The 21228-nt window shown below is 36.4% G+C and overlaps 1 protein-coding gene across 1 annotated transcript in view; it reads right to left on the bottom strand.

The window, feature by feature from the left end:
* The window catches only part of LOC115981871 (MAP3K epsilon protein kinase 1-like), a 60222-nt gene that overhangs the window by 31245 nt on the left and 7749 nt on the right, over nt 1-21228 (bottom strand). The window contains exons 4-10 of the mRNA XM_031104287.1: nt 18401-18474; nt 18210-18300; nt 18046-18129; nt 8469-8570; nt 7968-8099; nt 7571-7642; nt 2549-2652 (exon numbers count right to left, since the gene is read on the bottom strand). Of these exons, the coding sequence (XP_030960147.1) occupies nt 2549-2652; nt 7571-7642; nt 7968-8099; nt 8469-8570; nt 18046-18129; nt 18210-18300; nt 18401-18474 (659 nt within the window). The remainder of the gene's footprint in view (nt 1-2548; nt 2653-7570; nt 7643-7967; nt 8100-8468; nt 8571-18045; nt 18130-18209; nt 18301-18400; nt 18475-21228) is intronic.

The following is a 21228-nucleotide window of genomic DNA, read 5'->3' as shown; positions in this document are numbered from 1 at the left end:
CGTCGCACGCAACATGCATCGTCCCCAAGAGTCTGACACTGGTGTGGCAACCAGATTGCCGCACCCAGGTGCTTCCGAGGTTTATAACCCTAACACATATTATTTATATATATGGGTATAGTAGGAGACTTACAATTCTGCCCCAAACATTATACTAACTCATAACAGGTAATAAGGAAAACTATGCCATATACCAAGTCCTCACACAAAAAAGGTGCACCGTGGGCGGGCATGCAAACATCTGCGACAAAGCAGGTAAACCCTGTAAACACTACACCACAATGTCATCATTTGACATGAAACCATTACTAGACTCCACAAGTGGGAAGGACAATCATAGGAACTAAGAACAAACCACACCTACCAGGTTCTCACCTTGGTATCATTTTCAGCCAGCAATTGGTCAAATGCTAAGATTTTAAACTCTTCTGCCCACAATGCTTTCAGCATAACCAATGAGCCACATATCAATGTATAAAAATTATTCCAATGCTAGGTCAACAAGTCACCAGACAAACTACCACAATATAGTGAACCACCTAGGAGCCTTGACAACATTACATCAGTTGAAAAAAAAGAGGGGGGAGTGGGGTTAAAACATTCTTTTTGCCCGTGAAATATAATAAATGTTCTATTTTGTCTCAAACCTTTTAATTTTCCATTTTCATCCCTTGAAAATTTAAAATGTCAAACATTTCGTCCCTTTATCCACACTTGCATTAAATTTTAATAGTTAAATGATTAAATTCACCACAAGCCACAGCCATGAGTTCATCAAACACCCTCCGTGCACCAACCTTCTCACCCTTCTCCATATTTCACAGATACTACACACCTCCATAATTGCTTTTCCTTCATCCCAAAAGGCCATAACCATTTACCCAACAAAGCATGGTTAAATGTTACTAACTTCCTATTTCCGAACTGCCATTAGCAGTTGGGAGTGCACACCAAATCCACCCCACCAAATGAAGTTTCACCTCTTCACCTATACCACCCCAAAGAAAGTTTTTCTGCAATTTCTCAATCTTATTCGCCACACTAACAAGGAGAGATAATATGTAAGCAAAGACGATGGTGTACGCTTCAATAACGTTATCCACCCCCTTTGAGACAAATACAGTTTCTTCCCACCTAATAATTTGCGTTCCATCTTCTCTATAAGAGGATTCCATACTGATCATGCCAACGTTGCCTTGAAGGAGCAGACACCCAATCTTACACCAAAGGAAACCTGCAAGCTCTAACATATTCCAAACCTCACCAACAGGAACTATGTCACTCATAGGTTTATCTTAAGACCTGTCACATCTTCAAAACAAGTCAACATCATTCTAATATAAAGAAATTGTTAAGGATTAGCATCACAAATCAAGATTGTATCATCCACAAATAATGAATGAGAGACACAGATCAGCAACATCAAAGCCAACCATGAAACCTCCCTCCTCAGTTCTCAACACTCTACTCACAACCTCCATCACCATAATGAATAACAAAGGGGATAATGGATCACCAATCTTAAGCCCATCAAACTGCTCCCTTATTCAAAGACAAGAGACTTTATCGGTTGAACTAACTAAAACATACTTAAATGTCCTCATGATTAATCATTTATACTCTAATTGTGTGAAAACCATTGTCAAGGTTAGAGACACAATTTCAAAAAGGGTTTGCACACATATCGTTTTGTGTCATTCATGTTTCCTTTTCTAATAAAATTTTCAATTATAAAAAAAAAAATAAAAAAATAAAAAAAAAATTATACAGTTTTGAACTACAACTGAGATGCATTCTAATCAAACACATGCGGTGAATACAAGCACAAAGCCTCAGAGTAATTAGCATTTTAATATGTTTGTAGTATCTCCATGTAGCACTGCCAATGTAATAGAACAGATAAAAACTATCACACCACATGGTACCGTAATAGAGTAATAACCGCAGCAACTAGGAGCCACATTACATTTTATTCCTCCAAATATCAGCTTTATTCACCACCAATACCCATTACATTTTACACAAGAAGAGTCTCAAAACCCTAGAATCAAATTGATACCATCTAAAAGAAACCCAAATCTATACAGAAACAAATTGATACCCATATTAATATTTATTAAAAAAGCATAGAAGAATTACAGAAATTAAAATAAATTGACCCATAAGAAAAATTAATTACCTAAACATCACAGGCAACACATAAAATACAGTGTATCACACTTCAATTGAAATATTTAAAAGATAAGACCAATATCAATTATTACAGCTACAACACCCATCCAAAAGTCTCATAAGTGGATAACTCTGTATGTGTATGTACAAGAACGAGTATGTTTTGTGTGGGGGCCTATGTCCACACGTGTAATCAACATGTAATTTTAAATGAAAACTTATTTATTTTCCATTGATACTAAACCATCCTAACTCTTTTAACAAAATAAAATGAACTATAGGTGATATTGTTGATCACATGGCCAAGAAATGCATGAATGATACAAGGATTTGCTCCATCAAAGACACCAAATAAAATGAACTTCACAACTTCTACCTTAATGTTCCACTATGACGGAGAGAAGATTGCAAGGCACGCCTAGAATTTTGTATCCAAGGATGAGAAAGCAGTGTTTTCGCATCAGGCCTTTGCCTAGCATCCTGAAATATGTAACTAAATGTCAGAAAACATACTTACCAATAAATCACACATCATCTAGTCATTCAGTCTAATCAACTAATTGTATTCCGGTTTGCACATATATATCTCAGCAGTCCATAGACCACAACAAAAATTAACAACAGAGCAGAACAATTGCAGTTTTGAGAGTATGTTTGGACCAGCCAAAGTAAATTTAAGGAGGGTGGGGACTAGGCAGAAGGTGTCTCAGACTTAGGTGGCAATTTTTTTTTTTTTTTTGTTAACAAAGTTTTATTAGGGGATATACTATGGAAACCAGTCTACTACAATAATGCCTATTTTCCGCAAATTATCTGTAGGCAGGATCTTATCCAAAGATGCAGTCCGTAGTTTTTTTTTTTTGGTTAAGTAACAAAGTTTTATTGACAGAAAAAGGATTGCAAGTACACAAGGGGATATACTATGGAAACCAGTCTACTACAATAATGCCTATTTTCCAAGAATTATCTGTAGGCAGGATCTTACCTAAAGCTGCAGCCCAGGAAAAGAACACAACCCTAGGAGGAACCTTAGATCTCCAAATAATTTTCCAAGGTAACAACATGAGATGAGACATGGACGACAAACAGTAACATCCTCCAACCTCAAATCCACGACACTCCCCTGGCCTCCAACAAAGTTTGTCTTCCCCTCTTCCACTCATAGAAGTAGAATAAATTAATTCCATAACAACATACAAAGGCTCCTACTCCCAACTTTGAACTAGTAGAGAAATGAACATCCCAATGAAGAAACAAATTACAGAATTGCATAAGATCCACTATGGAAGAATCTTTATCATGATTAATACGGAACAACTCCAAAAAGGCCTCTTTAAGTGGAGAATCACCACACCACAAATCATGCCAAAACTTCACTCTTGTACCATCATCCAAATCAAACTGAAGGAACCTGGAAAAAGACCTTTAGTCCCGTCCTATAGACTTCCAAAGAACACCATAAGGGCCCAGACTTCAAAAGAACACCATAGGGCCCCAAACAACTTTAGTACACCAATCCACCCAATGGCTCCCATATTTCACCTCAATGACTTTTTGCCAAAGTAACCCTCCCTCAGTTCCTTATCTCCACAACCACTTCCCTAATAAAGCTTGATTTAACCTTCTAAAGTTTAGGTGGTAGTTCCATTTACCATTCTTAAATTAAAGTTTTGTATGTATCAAAGATAGGAATATTTACTTACTCACCCCCTTGACATTCAAGTCTACACATACTCAAAGATAGTAAGAGAAACTTTCTATGAGCAGAAAAATGTAATAACTAAGTATCATTGAATTAACAATAAGGAAGCCTATGACCTTGGGGAAGACGGTTTTAGGTATTAGACCTCTTGGATCCTTGAAGAAGGCCCAATTGGTTAAAGGGTTGAGGAACATGGAGAATGAGAAGATCAAGTCTCTAACCAGAAGCCAATGAGCTCTAGATCAAAAAGCACTTCCTCCTCCCACAATGATGTGATGAAGAGTAAGTTCATGGGTTCACGACCCGCTAGGTGCATGTGTAACTTACCAACATATAAAAAATAAAAGGGAAAGCATTTTGATAAGTAATAAAATATATTAAAAAGAAGAAGGGTGTCACCTGAGTATACAGGAAGTATACATCAAGGACAAAAACAAATCAAGTGCATAAAGTACAAAAGTCCATGAAACCATGGAATGAAGAAAAAGAACAAAAGCCTAATACTGCAACCCAATCCAGAAGAGTCTTGAGGAAGAAGAGTTTAAGATCTTGGAATCCAATATACCTTCAACAGATGATGGAGATCATATGCGATGGAAGTTGGCGAAGAATGGGGATTTTGACATCCGTTCGTTTTATAGTAAGTTGCGAGGTCTTCTTCCCTTGTCTTTCCTTGAAAAGGTATTTGGAAGGTTAAGGCATCTCGGCGTTTCTTTCTTTGTTTAGACTTTAGCTTGGGATTAAATTCTTACAGGTGATAATTTGCGGAGTAGGGGTTTCAATTTTGTTGACTAGTGCGCTATGTGTCGTTGTTGTAAGGAGATAGTGGACCATTTTCTACTACATTGTGAGAAGGCTCATCGGTTATGGAGCTTTGTTTTTAGATCTTTTGGGATTTCGTGGGTTTTACGAAGATCAATTGCAAATTTTCTTTTTGGTTTGTGGAATTGGTTAGGGAAACACTCATCTAAAATTTGAAATTTAGTTCCATTGCGTTTAATGTGGAGTATTTGGAGGGAGCATAATTAGCAGACTTTTGAAGACATGGATAGATTCAATGACCAATTGCTTGCTTCATTTAGTGGTTCCCTTTTTGACTAGTCTAGGGCTTGGAGACTCACATCTAGTAATTCTCTCTCTTTGTTCCTTAGTTCTCTCCTTTATAATTAATTTTCTTCTTTGTTCTTTCGCTTTTCTCTTTTTTGTAATCTTTGGTTTGCTTTGTGCCCTTTTTGCATAAAGCAGCTTTTTTAATATACGTCTTTCTTACTTATCAAAATAAATAAATAAATAAAAGGGAAAATTCAATGCATCAATTTTTTTTGATAAGTAAGAAGAAAATATTATTAATAAAGGAATAGCAAGAAATATACAAAGAGTTCACGATAGTGAACAAAGACAAAAGAAACAAAAAGACACAAGCAACCACTAAGCTATTTTAATAGACGAAAGAAAATCCATAAGGGTAGAACAATCCGAGAAACCCCAACACCGAGACCAATCAAAGAGGGTCCATTGGCATAAATCTAATAACTGAACCACAGTTTTCGCCTCATCCTCAAAAGACCGCCGATTCCATTCAGTTCAAATAGTCCACATTAAACAGCCTGGAACCAAATTCCAAATAGATGGGCTACATGGGAGGTGCCCATCCTGTAATTTAGAAAATCAAAGGCTCAAGGATTAAGCATAGAGGCAAAAGAATCCACAAAAGATTGTTAAAGTTCTAAGTTAGATCCTTCATTGCCTGACCAAGTTAAAACTGATTCCCATCCATAAGTTTCATCGTGTTAGTCTTATGCTTAACTTATTTTAGTTGAATTCCCTTTAATCTCAATTCAAAGACATTAGGTAGTTTTAAAATTTTCTGGACATGAACTGTAGATATGATCCATGGATCTTATTCTATGTGGCCTTCATTTGTTTAGAACTTGCTTTAATCGATGCACTTTCCATATTCTGCAGCTTATAACTAGAATTCTCCATCTAATAGCATAAGAGCATTAGCATATTTTGGGTGTAAAAACCCCCCTAGTTGCTATTTTACCAAGACACTAAAAGAGGGCTTTACCTGAGTATGGGTACCTAAAATATTTTGCCAACTATGAATAGTAAGGTTGTATAGATGCAACCTTACTATTCATGGGTTATAAAAATAAAAACACATACTTTAATCTATAGTTTATATCATTTGTGGGTATAGTTTATATTATTTTAATGAGTTGCATATAAAAATAGAAACTGGGATGTTTGGTGGATTGTAAAATGGGATGGTAAAATAGATAAAATAGGTTTTGAGGATGTATAATAGACACTTTTTTGCATCCCCAGATGCTAATGCTCGAGGTGTCCTATAGCCCATTTATGATATTTCAACTAAATATAGATATAGAAAATAAGTTCTCAAGTAACTATAACACTTTTCAAAGAGAGTATAGTAACTATAGTTGCTTCTTGTCAGTTCCATTGGTTGTAAAACACAGGTTGATTGCCTTGATTTTACACATTTTATCCTACGAGTCCTAACCACCCTATGTCATGCTACATCATACTATAGCCAAATATATATCATAAAGATATATCATATCTACGATGCTGAAATCTAAAAAGATCCTGCTTCACCCTACCATATTGATTACAAGAAAGATAATTCTCAGGCTGGTTATACATTAAAAAAACAAGCGACATTTTTTATCAACAATGAGATCTTAATTACATATTTGCAATAAAACAAGTACAATTTCCTTTTTGGCATTTCCAGATCCTTAATGCATGGTAATAAATGGTAGTTTCACTGAGTAAATAAATGCTTCAGAATAAATAGCAACTGAGAACTTCCCAAGGAAGACTTCAATGTTAAGAAGTCAAATCTGTGGCAAACTTATGTAGTCCCTAGCTAGAAAGTACTGATATGGACACAGGTACAATATGAAATGGTAAGGATATAGCAATAAATCCAGTAACTAATATTAGTTTCAGGAATATTTGATGCTACTTTCTTGTTTAAAAATAATTAACAAGAATCTGAATAAAAAAGTAAGGTAGAGCATGAGGTTGTGGGTGGAAAACCCATCGGGGGCATGAATAATTACCAATAAAAAAAGGTTTCTCAAAAAACAAATTACCAATAAAAAAATAAATCTAAAAAAACTACTAAATAAGTATTTTAATCTATAGTGGAATAGAAGAGATTAGCAACAATTAGATGGTGACATTCATATAATAAGTTATACACAAGAACCATTTTTTACTAAATAAATTAACTTCAATCACACCTTAAAGCATTGACGCATAAACTCAGTAATTACTTTCTTGTTTAAAAATAATTAAAAGAATTTGAAAAAAAAAAAAAAAAAAGTAACGTAGAGCATGAGGTGGTGGGTGGAAGACCCATTGGAAGCATGTGTAATTACTAATTACCAATAAATGCATAAAATCAGTAATTACTTTCTTGTTTAAAAATAATTTGAAAAAAAGAAAAAGGGAAATGTAGAGCATGAGGTGGTGGGTGGAAGACCCATTGGAAGCATGTGTCATTACTAATTACCAATAAATGAATAAAAACTTATTTTCACTAAATAAGTATTTTAATATATAGTGGAAGAGAAGAGATTAGCAACAATTAGATGGTAACAGTCATAATAACGTTATACACAAGAACCTTTTTTTTACTAAATAAGTTAACTTCAACCACACCTTCTTAAAGCATTGACGCAGAAAATCAGTAATGTCAGGAGATAGACTATCAGGTATAGGAGGATTCTCGTCCTGAAAGAAAGGTGAGGAAAATCAATTGTCAGCGTTGCTATCCAAAGTGTAAAGAAGATAATAAAATAAATAAACATTTCACAAACAAAATATGACAAACAAGAAATGTACTTAGAGTGATAGCATTCAACCAGTAAAAGCATGATTAGGAACTGAGCCTTCTCCAGCAAATGGTAAAAATAATGGATAACTGGAGATGTCTAAAGTAACATATACAATAAACAAAATTGGCAAAGAGAACTCCGTAGGATTCACACACAATACAGAATGCTCTCACATCCTAATAATAACGAAAATAACCATAAATAAAGACAGATGGGCACACCTGAACAATACGAAAGAGAGCCGGCATTGGCTGTAGATCATAATAAGGAGGCACACATGTAAGAAGTTCAATCACAGTGCAGCCAACACTCCAAATGTCAGAAGCAGCACAAACTCCTGACATTTCAATCACCTGAAACATTCACAAATTTCGTCAAGATGAGATCTCCTCCTTACTAGCACAAAAATAAAAGATGAGATCTCCTCCTTACTAGCACAAAAATAAAAGGAAAAGAAATTAATTGCAACATCAGTTCTTACAAGAAATAATGTGTACTACGAGGAACAAACATTATAAAGGACACAAACACGCACAACTCAACTCAACCTAGCCTTGATCCTAATTAAATGGGGGTCGGCTATGAATACTCATCAACTAGTCAAAGTCACCACTTGTAACATCAATTCAACAATTTGTATCAGTCACTCCCCACAGGGCTCAAACCACATTAGAAAAAACAAAAGCTGACAAAATTACAAATAAAATATATTATAGAAGTACCTCCGGGGCCATCCAATAAGGTGTTCCAACAACAGAATGTGTATTAACATCAGCCTCAGTCAGTTTAGTTGCAACACCAAAATCAGCAAGTTTCACAAGACCCTGAAAGCATATAGATTAATGTAATTCATAGAATTAGTGAAATTTTCCAGACCCTGATAAAAAAACTATGAATTGAACAGTGAAACCAGAGATAGGCGAAACAAAGTTGGAAAAAAAAACATATAAAGCTAATGAAGCCAGAATGACATTGCACTAATAATAATAGCTATAGGAGCACACACATGACATTAGACTGAAGCACCTCAGGATTTACCCTCATTAAGAAACGTATCAAGCTAAAAATCTCTTAAAATTAGCTAACTATCAAGCTAAACTGTTATCAGCCACTGTATCAGAAAAACTTCGCATAACATGAGTCACTTAAAGCTTCTACCACCAAAGATTACTTCATTCTGAAGACCACAGAGGCATAATCTCTGAGACTTTCCCATTAGGTAGCACTGACACAGCAGAAATCTGGTTTATGAAAGTTATACCAATTCAGGGAATAAGTAAAACACTCCAACTGTTCTTAACAGTCACTACCACAGGAATATATTATTATAAAACATTGAATTAGAGCATAAACAGAACACCATGGAAAAGGCTGTTAAACACCTAGAACTCAATAACTCAAAGATATATAAGATTTTGCATTTATTCACTGATCAAAATGAATTTCAGTGCTATGCATTTGTCAAAAAACACACAAAAAGAAGAGACATATTTCATGAAGAAAAAGAATAATACATACTATGCGATGGAAATGAATGCCTTTTGGAGAAGGCTAATAGAAGCTAAATATAGTAGTGATGCAGCGTGAGCATGTAAAAGCAGAATCTATAACACACAATTACTACAACTCTTCCACGAAACCTAAGTTTTACAAGAACACTAGGCTAGTAGGCAAAATAATAGAGAAAACCTCTCTAGAAAACTTTTATTAATAAACGCATAATAACAATAATCAACCCCTCTATAAAGAGTATTTATAGGAATAAGATTTCTCCTACTCCTTTTAGGAAAAGAAATAATAAACCTATTTCTACTTGAGAAAGGAAAAACAATTTAACTAGGAAAAGAAAAACAATTAAAATCCTAATTCAACTAGAAAAAGGATTTTAATTGAACTTGTAAAAGCAAATAAATCCTAATTCCACTAGGAAAGAAAAAACAACATAAAATATTAAAATATTTTATTCTTTCTTAACCAATCTACATCATTCTCTCGGGGTTGGGGAAAACTCGTCCTCGAGTTTTGTGGCAATCTTCCACGATCAATTGGAACCCCGAATAATCCTCTCCATCCCATTCTTCTGTGCAAGACAAGACGAATCAATATGCTACTTATCAATCTTTTCTCACTCATAATAAATCTTGATGTACGAATTTTTATTCTTCACCTCTTTTGCTGCGATGGAATATATGAAGCAAGTACTAAAAAAGAATCCATGCACACATCCATAAACTTCATATTGCCTCCTCCGCAAAAATTACTTAAAATCACTTGTTCACGCCTCTTGTTGACCTCTATCAATTCTTGTTCAATAAAATCCTCCCAGAAGAGATCAATAAAGTTTTCCATTAATCTTTCCAAAATAATATTAAATATACTATCAGGAAAATTTTTGTTGAGAAGCTCATCAACCCCAATGAAATCATAGTGTTTAATGTGTTCAAGTTCAAACTTTAGTAGATTGACACTTCGTTTATCAATAAAGAACTCGTCTATTTGTTGAACAAACCAATCGTACCAACATATGATTGTAATCAATAAAATCAATAATCTCTTGTTTTTTAATGTTGAAAGTCTCATCAACGGTGTGAGTCTCATCAACGGTGTGAGTTATAAGCTCACCTCATATGTATATGACTTTATTTTCATCAAGCTCAATCTTGTCTCCTTGACTATAATCTTCAAGATAGTCATCTTAAATTGGTGGAGAATCCCAATTTACTACACAAACTCTAACAATGTATTCATCCTCCTTTTTGATATCGTAGTCCTCCTCCTCAACATCAAAATACTCCTCCTCCACATAACGTGGATTTGGATGGCAGTTTTGAGGTCGGTTTTCAACAGCTAAGGCGGTGAGTTGCTTTGAAAGTGCATCAAACCACTCCTTTGTTCATTGAAAGAACGCCTCTAATTGTGCATCACATGCAACCTCATCGCGTTCATACACATCATCTATGGCAATAGGTATTCCCCCACATGCTCCTCTTTGTGCCATGGTAGGAACCTAGCCTTGCTTTGATACCAACTGATGCAACATGGGCGTGTAGAAGCAAAATCTATAACACACAATTATTACAACTCTTCCACGAAACCTAAGTTCTACAAAAACACTAGGCTAGTAGGCAAAATAATAGAAAAAACCTCTCTAGCAAACTTTTATTAATAAACGCATAATAACAATAATCAACCCTTCTATAAAGAGCATTTATAGGAATAGAATTTCTCCTACTCTTTTTAGGAAAAGAAATAATAACCCTACTTAGAAAAGAAAAACTATTTAACTAGGAAAAGAAAAACATTAAAATCCTAATTCAACTAGAAAAAGGATTTTAATTGAACTTGTAAAAGCAAATAAATCCTAATTCCACTAGTAAAGAAAAAACAACATAAAATATTAAAATATTTTATTCTTCCTTAACCAATCTACATCAAGTAGCATGTGGGGGGGAACGGGGTGGGTTGGTGTTCTTGTAGTGTGCAGGGGCCTTATGGGGTTGGTCTATGGAAATATATCAGGAAGGGGTGGAAGGCTTTTATCCTATTAGGTGTGGGATGGTTCTTGTATTAAGTTTTGGCATGATCCTTGGTGTGAGGGACTTCCCTTGGAAATAAACTTCCCAAAACTATACAATTTTGCCAGTAAAAAGGACACTTCAGTGGCTGAGTTGTTATCGTCCTCAAGGGCAAACTACCATTATAAAATCAGTTTTACTCGACCGGTTCAAGATTGGGAGTTAGAATTGGTTGCCACCTTTATAGACCTCATATATTCTGGATCTTGGAGGAGTGGGGCAGATAAATCAGTTTTAGAAACTCTCTCCTAGGGGTGTTTTTGATGTTTGGTCTTTTATAGGACCTTACAACCCATAAACCTTGTTCTTTTCCCATGGAAACCAAAAGTTCCTACAAAGGTTTGGGGAAAATATTAAACACTGATAATTTAAGGAGGTAGAAAGCAATGGTTGTGTTGGATTAGTGTTGCAAACACAAGAGGAATGGGGAGACCATTGACCACTTAATCCTACATTGCCCAGTAGCTCAAGAGTTGTAGAATATGGTGTGTACAATATTTGGGGTTCATTGGGTCATGTCGCATAGTATTGTGGAACTTATAGCAAGTTTAACGGAGTCAGAACTAAGGTGCTTTGGAGAATGATCCCTCATTGTCTTATGTGGGTCATTTGGAGGGAAAGGAATACAAGTCCTTTGAAGGGAATGAAAGATCAATTCATAAGCTGAAGCTTCTCTTCTTTCGAACTTTGCTTGATTGGGCAAATGCTTCGTGTTGGGAATACACGTGAGTGAAGTCCCACATTGAATAAGAATGTCAAGAGAGAGTGGTTAATATAACATAATTGAGAACAAACTCATAGGCTTAAGTCTTTTGGATTAGGTGGTGTCCCTATATGTTATATTAACTACTCCCGAAGGTGTTATCTCCCCAACAAATGGTATTAGAGCTTAATATGGTGTGCGACGAAGGTGGCAAGGTGTTTAGGGTCCCTTTCCTAGTGGGGATAGAGCAAGCCTTAAAGGCCCACACAAATGATCCCAAAAATAGGCCCTACAAAGAAAGTTGTGTGATAAAGGTGACGAGGTGTTCAATGTCCCTTCCATAGCGGGGATAGAGCAAGCCTAAAGGGCCCACACAAATGATCATGGAGAAAGACCCAAAAAGGAGTATTGACAATGATGCTAGATCACCATGAAGCATGTGGTTCCAATGGACAAGAATGTGGGGGCCGGTTCCCACGGGTGAACATGCAAGGTTGACACCCATGGATGGTGTATGAAAGGCCCATGAATAATGTGTTGGTGATGGAAAAAGCCCATAAGGCAAGGGGGAGCATGTAGGACTAGGTCAAACCCCACAGAAGGGTAAAGACTCACACGTGAGGGAAGATTGTTGGGAACAAAAAGTGAGTGAAATCCCACATTGAATAAGAATGTTAAGAAGGAGTAGTTAATATTAACTACTCAGTAGGAGGCTCCCCAAGGTGTTATCTCCCCAACACTTCGGGGGTTTTCACTTTCATTTCTTTGCCTGATATGCTTGATTTTTGTACTTTCGATGTTACTTGGTGTTTTCTTTTGTAGCTTCTAGCACATTGCCTAAGTGCCTTTTCCCTTTGTATTTTCTTGCATTTTATTCAATGAAGTTTATTTGATGTAGGACAACCTAGGCTTCCCACCTAAGGTGTTTGTAATCACCACCAAACAAATTCTATGCAATCTCTGCAAATAATCTCAATAATAATAATAAAAGTCTGTCCTACAAAAGAAATCATCAGTATGCAGCTTCCAGGAATCACAAAGATAAGGATAAACTCTCCTAAACAATTCCTAAACAATTTCATATACTAATCTGATAATCCTAAACAATCTCAAATAATAATCCAACAATCCTAAACAAATGATAATGATAAACTACGAATCCTAACCAAACTCAAATACCAATCCAAACTAAACAAATAACTATGTTACAATCTAAAATTATCCACTAAAAATCTAAAATGAAATATTGAAATAACTTTTAGTTATGCCCCTGCATTATACTCCCCTAGTTTAAGAAAACTCAACCTCGAGTTTTGTAGTGATGAAGAATTAAGACTTTGGTGCTTAATACTTCCTTCAGATCAAAAATCACCCTAGGAAGCATTGAGAGTAGAATAACCTTCAATTCCATGACACCATAGAACTCCTCTGGAAACACAAAATCAATGTGTTGAACAGGCACAATTTTATCTTGAATCATAGTATCAACCTTTTGGACTTCAACAACCTGTAGATGTTCATCAACCTCATGGATCATGAAGGGCTCAATACTACTTTCATCAAAATCAACCTCCACATCAAGTGCACCCTCTAAATCTTCACTCACTTGTTGAAATTTCTCTTCTTGTGTAGACTCTATAATAGGTTCTTCTTGCTACATGAATGTTGAAACATCATCTATTGGCATTTGTACCTCTATTTCAACATTAGTCTTTGGTGGAACCTGAGCATCCTTTTTCTGAGTAGAAGAGTCTAGCAAAACCATTATTTTTCTTAAGTCTTGAGCTATGGCAGTGAGTTCTTGACAGAAGGATGAGGAGTTTTCTTGCTGAGTATTGTCTCTGTGGTGTAGAAAATTCTCATGCGAGGATTGAGGTTGATAGTTCTCTTGATAGCATTTTTTTTTTTTTTTTGATAAGTAATAAGGATTTATTGATAACGAAAAGAGAGAGATACCCAAGTACACAGGAAGTATACAGGGGTGTACATATCAAATACATAAATTACATAAATCAAGAAAATCCAAAAAAGAAGAAAAATGATGGTTTCTCCATACTGAGAACCAATCCAGTAAGGTTCTAAAAAAAAGAAGCATGAAACCAGGCATAGAACGCTCAGGGGGTGTTTGGTTTGTGTTTCCAAACAACCATTTTTAGTTTTTAAACAGTATTTCAAGCATTTCCACACACTTTTTCACCCACACGTATTTCCACAAATATTTTCAAACAACAATTTTCAGTTTTTAAACACATGTACCAAACGGGCCCTCATTGTCTTCAAAATACCTACTATTTCTTTCCTTCCAAATACACCACATCAAACAATGAGGGACAACCATCCATATATCTCCATTGTGATGGCGACCAAATTGACCTTGCCAGCAAGCAAAAAGCTCAACAACAAACATTGGCATAACCCAACAAACTCCAAATAAACCAAAAACCATATCCCACAACTCCAGAGCAACCGGACAATGAAGGAATAGACGGTTAATGGTTTCACTGTTACACTTGCACATATAACACCAATCCAAAATGCAAACCTTTCTTTTCCTTAAATTGTCAATTGTCTCTTGATAGCATTGGGGAACATATTTCTCTCTAAGTATTTGTTTCGTTTCATTCCAATCAGTTATGGCAGGCTTGCTCCTTCCTTTGAGATTATTCTCAATACTAAGCCAAAAGTCTCTAGCTCTACTTCTCAATTTCAACTTGGAAAACCTAGCCTTATTAGCATCTGGCAGACATATTTGATCAAAGAATTGATCCATTTCAGCTAACCAAATAATGAAGGTCCATGGACCTGGACGTCCATCAAATATTGGTGCTTCTAAGACTACCATGATTCATGGGAATAGACTTTCAACAATCTAAAATGAACATGGGCTTGGTAATCTGGGCTTTGGCTGGTGCTCTGTACTGATCATTATGTGGGGCTTGATGAGCATGGCTTGTAAGTGAACTCTAGTGTCTGCCGGAACTTTTCTACCTTAGACTTTTTTTTTTTTTTTTGGCAATACAATAAAGAAAGAACTAGAATATAAAACTAAAACCTACCATACAGTAGCACGTCAAACATTAAAACACCGAAACTAAAGAAAGAAGTTCAGAGTAAACTATGAAAGAAGAAACTTCAGAGAGAGCAGTCACGAAAGCTTCGCTAGGTTCCTCAAAGCAGAGGCAGCATGAACTCATTGGCAATGGCTAGTGGTGGCGCTCGAAGGTGGACATCGAAACTTGTAAGTCAGATCTCGGTGGCTGGTGGCAGAACTCCGAGCTTCGTGAAGCGGCATGAAGAGATCAGTGATGGCAAATCTCGGTGGCGTTGCTCCAATAGTGACATCGGTGGCTGCTTGTTGACTTTCAAACTCTCTTTCTCTTGATCTAATGGGCTGGGGTTGTGGTGGAATTTCGGTTCTTTGTTTCTAAGCAAATATGGCTTGATTGGTGGTAATTTGCAAAGATCTTGTGAGACATGCTTGGAGTGTTGATGATCATGGGTTGTACTGCTGGTTGGGCAGTAGAGTTGATCAAAGTGGCTGGATGTTTCCTGTTTGGCTTGAAAGGAGTTCACAATGATGTTGGATTGACAGTGGTTGAAAGAATGACAGGTTTTGGGTCGCTGAAATTTTGATAGATCGAACCTGGCTCTGATACCAAGTTGATGTAGGACAACCTAGGCTTCCCACCTAGATTAGTCCTACCGAAGAACCTTAGGCTTCCCACCTAAGGTGTTTGGAATTACCACTAAAAAAATACTATGCAATCTCTGCAAATAATCTCAATAATAATAATAATCTCCTACAAAGAAATCATCTGGAGCTTTATATGCAGCTTCCAGGAATTAAAAAGATAAGGATAAACTCTCCTAAACAAATCCTAAACAATTTCAAATACTAATCTGATAATCCTAAACAATCTCAAATACTAATCCAATAATCCTAAACAAATGATAATGATAAACTACTAATCCTAACCAAACTCAAATACCAATCCAAACTAAACAAATAACTATGTTACAATCTGAAACTATCCACTGAAAATCTAAAATGAAATATTGAAATAACTTTTGGTTATGCTCCTGCATTATTATTACTCATCAAAAAAAAATATACATACTATACTACCACTCACACTATTCCTATTGTATGTGCTCTATAAATTCAGAAAATGATTGTTGGCCCTATCAGTCTTCAATAGCTAGGTATGACTTTAATGCTATAATTATCTAGCGAAAAAGAATATCTACTTTTTTTTAAGAAGTGAATTTTGGCTCAAGGGGACAGGGAAAGAGAAATTCGAACTAGTGACCTATGCTTTCTAAAGCATTTTTTGATAAAATAAAACTTGTATTGAAATGAAAAAGAGTATGCTCATGTACACAGGCAGTGTAAATCACAAATTGTGAAGCATCTAGACTCTTTTTAATTGATTTTTCTACAACAACAAACCAACATATTTTTTTCCATGAACCTGTCAGGTAGATAATTTGTTTGTTGGTATCACTTTGGCCCATCACGACAGATACATCTACAATACCTAAAGTTATACCAAAATCATAAAGAACATTAGCATGATACTCCTAAATTTCACTAGAAAACAAAATGGGGCTTGACGTTTTGCTATGGCCAATCTGACAGGCTGCAGCAAGGATTGGAAAGTTGATTGTGTGGGTCTAGTGGACAGGACTTCTCGGAAAGCCAAATGAATCAGCAAGATAAACAACACAGATCCTACCTAGTAGAGTCAAGAAGCAACATTATAGTTACCCAAGGCAACTGACATTTTTTATTAATAAAAAACTTTATTAAAAAGAGGAAATTCAGTACACAAGTGATATACTGAAATAGTAAAAATCATGAAAAGTTACAACTACCAATGAAGGTAAGCAAAGAAGAAATGAATGAATGGATAGAACAGTCGCTAACTCATATAAAATATGCAGCAAGAACAGTTTCAGGTCCGTTAAAAAACACTTGGCCCCTCAAATGCTCTTTGCTTACACTCCACACCAACCAGAACACACAAGGGCACTGCACATCAAACCGTACGAAGGCCTCACCTAAAAAAGCTCCCCTTCCAGCAAGCTAGAACTGCAGTTAGATTATGAGGTATAACCCGTTGAACGCCAAATAGACAGGATATCAATGACCAAAGCTCGCTAGCATACGCACAATGAAGGAACAACTGATCCATAGTCTCCCTAGCTTTCTTACACATATAACACCATTTGACACAAGCCTACCGGCAAATCAAGGGCAGTTTAAACTAAACCCAAACCATAGGGATGTAGACAAAAACACACACATTCCCCATTGCAACAGTTCATTTCCCCACTTAAAAATTGATCTACTCTCACATCATCCAATTCGCGGTGGTCCACCAACTTTTAAGATAATTCTCTAGCCTCAAAACCATCAACATTGGACCATTTGAATTACTCTTCTAAACTGACCCACAAGATTTTATTTTCTATCAGTATGTTACCCACAAACCAATGAGTTTTGAATCCACAACCTCACCCTCAACTCTGTCCTAACAGGGAGAGGAAGTGCAGTTTGAGCTATAGCAGATTGGCAATATCTCCAAAACATATTGCAAACCAAGTTAGGGAATAACAGAAAAATTTTCACCATGTGATTTGTCTAGAGAACAAAAGGCACATTGAACTTCAAAACAGCACTTCAACAATGAATAAATTAATAAAGATATTATGCACATTAAATGTAAAATCTTTTGATACACCCCAAGGAGCTTTTTCATGCTGTCAAAACTTTGATCCTTTGGCAAGCTACATCAATCATTTTTTTGTGCTAATGAGTTTTTTCCAGAGACTATAATACTTTAAGCATAAGGTGGAAAATGATTTAATAAGCATTAAAAAATCCTTCTAAACTATGTCAATTGTAAACTTTGCACTGGATGCAATAAGATGAGGCAACCATAGCTATTAAACTGCTTCTAAATTCATATTTAGAAGATCAAATATAATATAGGACTAGAAACAATGCCAGGAATTTACCTCCTTCGTTGTCAATATGTTTGCACCCTTAATATCCCGATGGATCACACCCTGTTCATGTAGATAGACCAAGCCTTCTAAAACCTGTCTCATGATGAATTAGCAAACCTGAGCAAACCTTAACACCAAGCAAATAGAAATGAACTGCAAGGACACTAGCAAACCTGAGCAATGTAAACAGCAACCAGTGATTCCGGAAAAGGCCCAAATTTATTAGGCTTGATAATGTTTGCAAGTGAGCCATTCTCCACGTACCTATGTGAAAGCAAAAAAACAGAAAGCACAGATTTTCAAGCAGAGAGTACAAATAACGCTGTAATCAAATCTTTCCAACAAAAAAATGGGGTTGACTTACTCTAGGATTATGTGAAGGTGAGTCTTTGTCTTTAAAGATCCAAGATATTTCACAATGTTTTTGTGATTCAAGTTCTGCAATAAAAGAATCATATTCCAAACAGCATCAATAACACATTGAGCAGACAATTTTCTTTTGTTCGTTTTATTATTTTTTTAGAGTGTTGAGCATACCCTCTTTTTCATTAAAGAAAGCAATTGTATTACCAAAAAGATTATACAATGATACATAGGGGACAACTGGAGTGCACTGGCTACATACTGAAAACCTCCCCCATGAGATCAAGAGTAGAACAAATCTATGAAGCAATATCCAGAACAAATTTGGCACTGAAAAGCAGTTTTTACGTGGTTTCAAATTAATATGAATTGGTCCTGATTGGTGATGTGCCAGGAGTTGAAGCTTTGGCTGCTATTCTGAGATGCAAGGTAGCCCAGTTGCCCGTAACTTATCTGGGCATTCCTTTAGGCTCCACTTTCAAGGCAAAAGCCATATGGAATGGTGTGCTAGAGAAAATGGAGAGGCATTTGGCCAGATGACAGAGGATGAACCTTTCTAAGGGAGGTCAAAATAGAGAGCACTATATATAGCCAGCCTATTACACAGGGATTTTCTATGGGGAGGGTTGGGAAATGAATTTAAATATGACCTGGTGATGGGGGGAAATGGTGAATAGGAAAACTATTTTAGAAAACTAAGTTGCTTAGAGAAAAGAATGAATGAACTCACTCTTCAAGAGACACGCTTTTGGAATAATACCTCATAGGTAGAGATTTCTTGGATTCAAATTCAACTAGTAACAATGAGGGCGGCCTTGCTTATTTATAGTTACACAAGCAATTTGTTGAGTTAGTTACAAGAACCCACCATCTGGATGCCATGTGATTGGCGAAAGTCTAACAAACTTCTCTAACTAACTAATAGGCTATTGCACTTATCACTAACAATCTTATCAACGAACTTTCTATTACAAGTAAAAGGAACTACTTATCATACAACATAAATGCTAGTAAACAGCTAGCTTTAGAAATGAACTGCATCAAGATTCTCCCTCTTTGGAACACACTTGTCCTCAAGTGTGGCTAGTTGTAAGCTGATCTGGTGCATGATAAGGCATCAAGTGATGCACATTGAAACTTTTGGAGATGTGCATACAATCTGATAGTTCCACTGATCTGCATTCTCATTAGTTGTTGTATCAAGCATGCTAGAGATTAAGGACTGTTGCTGCTTTGTGTCAAGGCTGCAAGTGTAAGCAGCCATGTAGATGCTCTTGCATCCAACCTTCTTCATTTTGACCATTGGTTTGGGGCTAGCTTTCCCCTTCTTTGGTTGCAATGTGTAACAATCTCCGTTCTTGTATAATCTGAATGTGTTGCTCATTCCACCCAGAATGGTTTGAAATGGACATGATCTTTCACACCCAAGTAAGAGATGGCAAACATCCATGGTTGTCACATCACAAAGAACATAATCTTGAATGTCATTAATTAAGAACACTAAGCACTTTCTTGAATATCTAACTTCACCTCCTTTCTTAAAGCAAGATCATTTTTGTGGTTGGGGCTGGTCTTGATTCAAGATTCAAGATTGTTTTTTTTTTTTTTGATAGGTAATCAGAAATTTATTAATAAAGAGAAAAAAGAAAAGTACAAGTTGTTCATGATGATGAACAAGAAGAAAAAAACAAACAACACAGCAAAACAAGAAATTAGGAAACTAAGCTAAGAGAAGACATAAACTCAAAGAGAGAAGAACATTCAGTAAAACCCCAACACCGAGACCACTCCCAAAGACTACGTTGGCATAAAACTTTTAACTCGTCCAAAGTCTTCTCATTATCCTCAAAGGAACGACGATTTCGTTCCAACCACACAATCCACATTAAGCACCCTGGAACCAAATTCCAGATGTCTGAATTATGTTTCCCGAGCCACTGATGCCAACAAGATAACAAACCCGCCACTGATCCTGGCATAACCCAATGAATACCAAAGGCCTGAAGCATAAAAGTCCAAAGGGAATGAGTAATAGGGCAGTGAAGAAGAAGATGGTCTACTGACTCCCCATCACAACAACACATACAACACCAAGTAGCCAACGGACGACCCCTAAGCATTAGATTGTCCAAAGTGAGGATCCGACCATGAGTAGCTGTCCACAAAAAGAACGCTACTCGCCTAGGAATCTTTGGTTTCCAAACACCCTTCCAAGGAAACAAAGAATTCGAAGCACCCCGAATCGCATGGTAATAAGACCGGGTGTCAAAATTTCCATCACCCTTCAACCGCCAACAAAGAGTATCACTCCTATCACCCCGAGGAATGCGAGATTGGATAAGCTGGAGAAGAGAATAAGAAGCAGCTAACTCCCAATCTTCAAAAGCTCTATAGAACCTTAAATCCCATACTCTAACAGTACCCCCATCTGGCATCCACAAAACCTCAGAGATACAAGCATCCTTGACCGCTGAACACATATAGAGATCAGGATAGAGATTTTTTAGAGTATTATCACCAATCCACCTATCATGCCAAAAGCGAATATGAGTGCCTTCACCCACTACGAAAGACAGATGCTTAGAGAAGCTATCCCACCCTTCATTAATGCTTCTCCATAGGCCACACCCATGAGTCCTCCTGCACACTTTAGAGCACCACCCCCCTTGGCCCTCACCATATTTTGTGGAGATAACTCGCCGCCAAAGATGGGTATCTTCATGCCCATATCTCCACAACCATTTCCCTAATAAAGCTTGATTAAAAGACACCACACTTCTAATCCCCAAACCACCCATCTTGACGGGTAAACACACCTTTTCCCAAGCC

Source organism: Quercus lobata, chromosome 3 (assembly GCF_001633185.2).
Source record: "Quercus lobata isolate SW786 chromosome 3, ValleyOak3.0 Primary Assembly, whole genome shotgun sequence".
Taxonomy (NCBI): Eukaryota; Viridiplantae; Streptophyta; class Magnoliopsida; order Fagales; family Fagaceae; genus Quercus; species Quercus lobata.
This window is presented reverse-complemented; position numbering and strand designations above follow the sequence as displayed.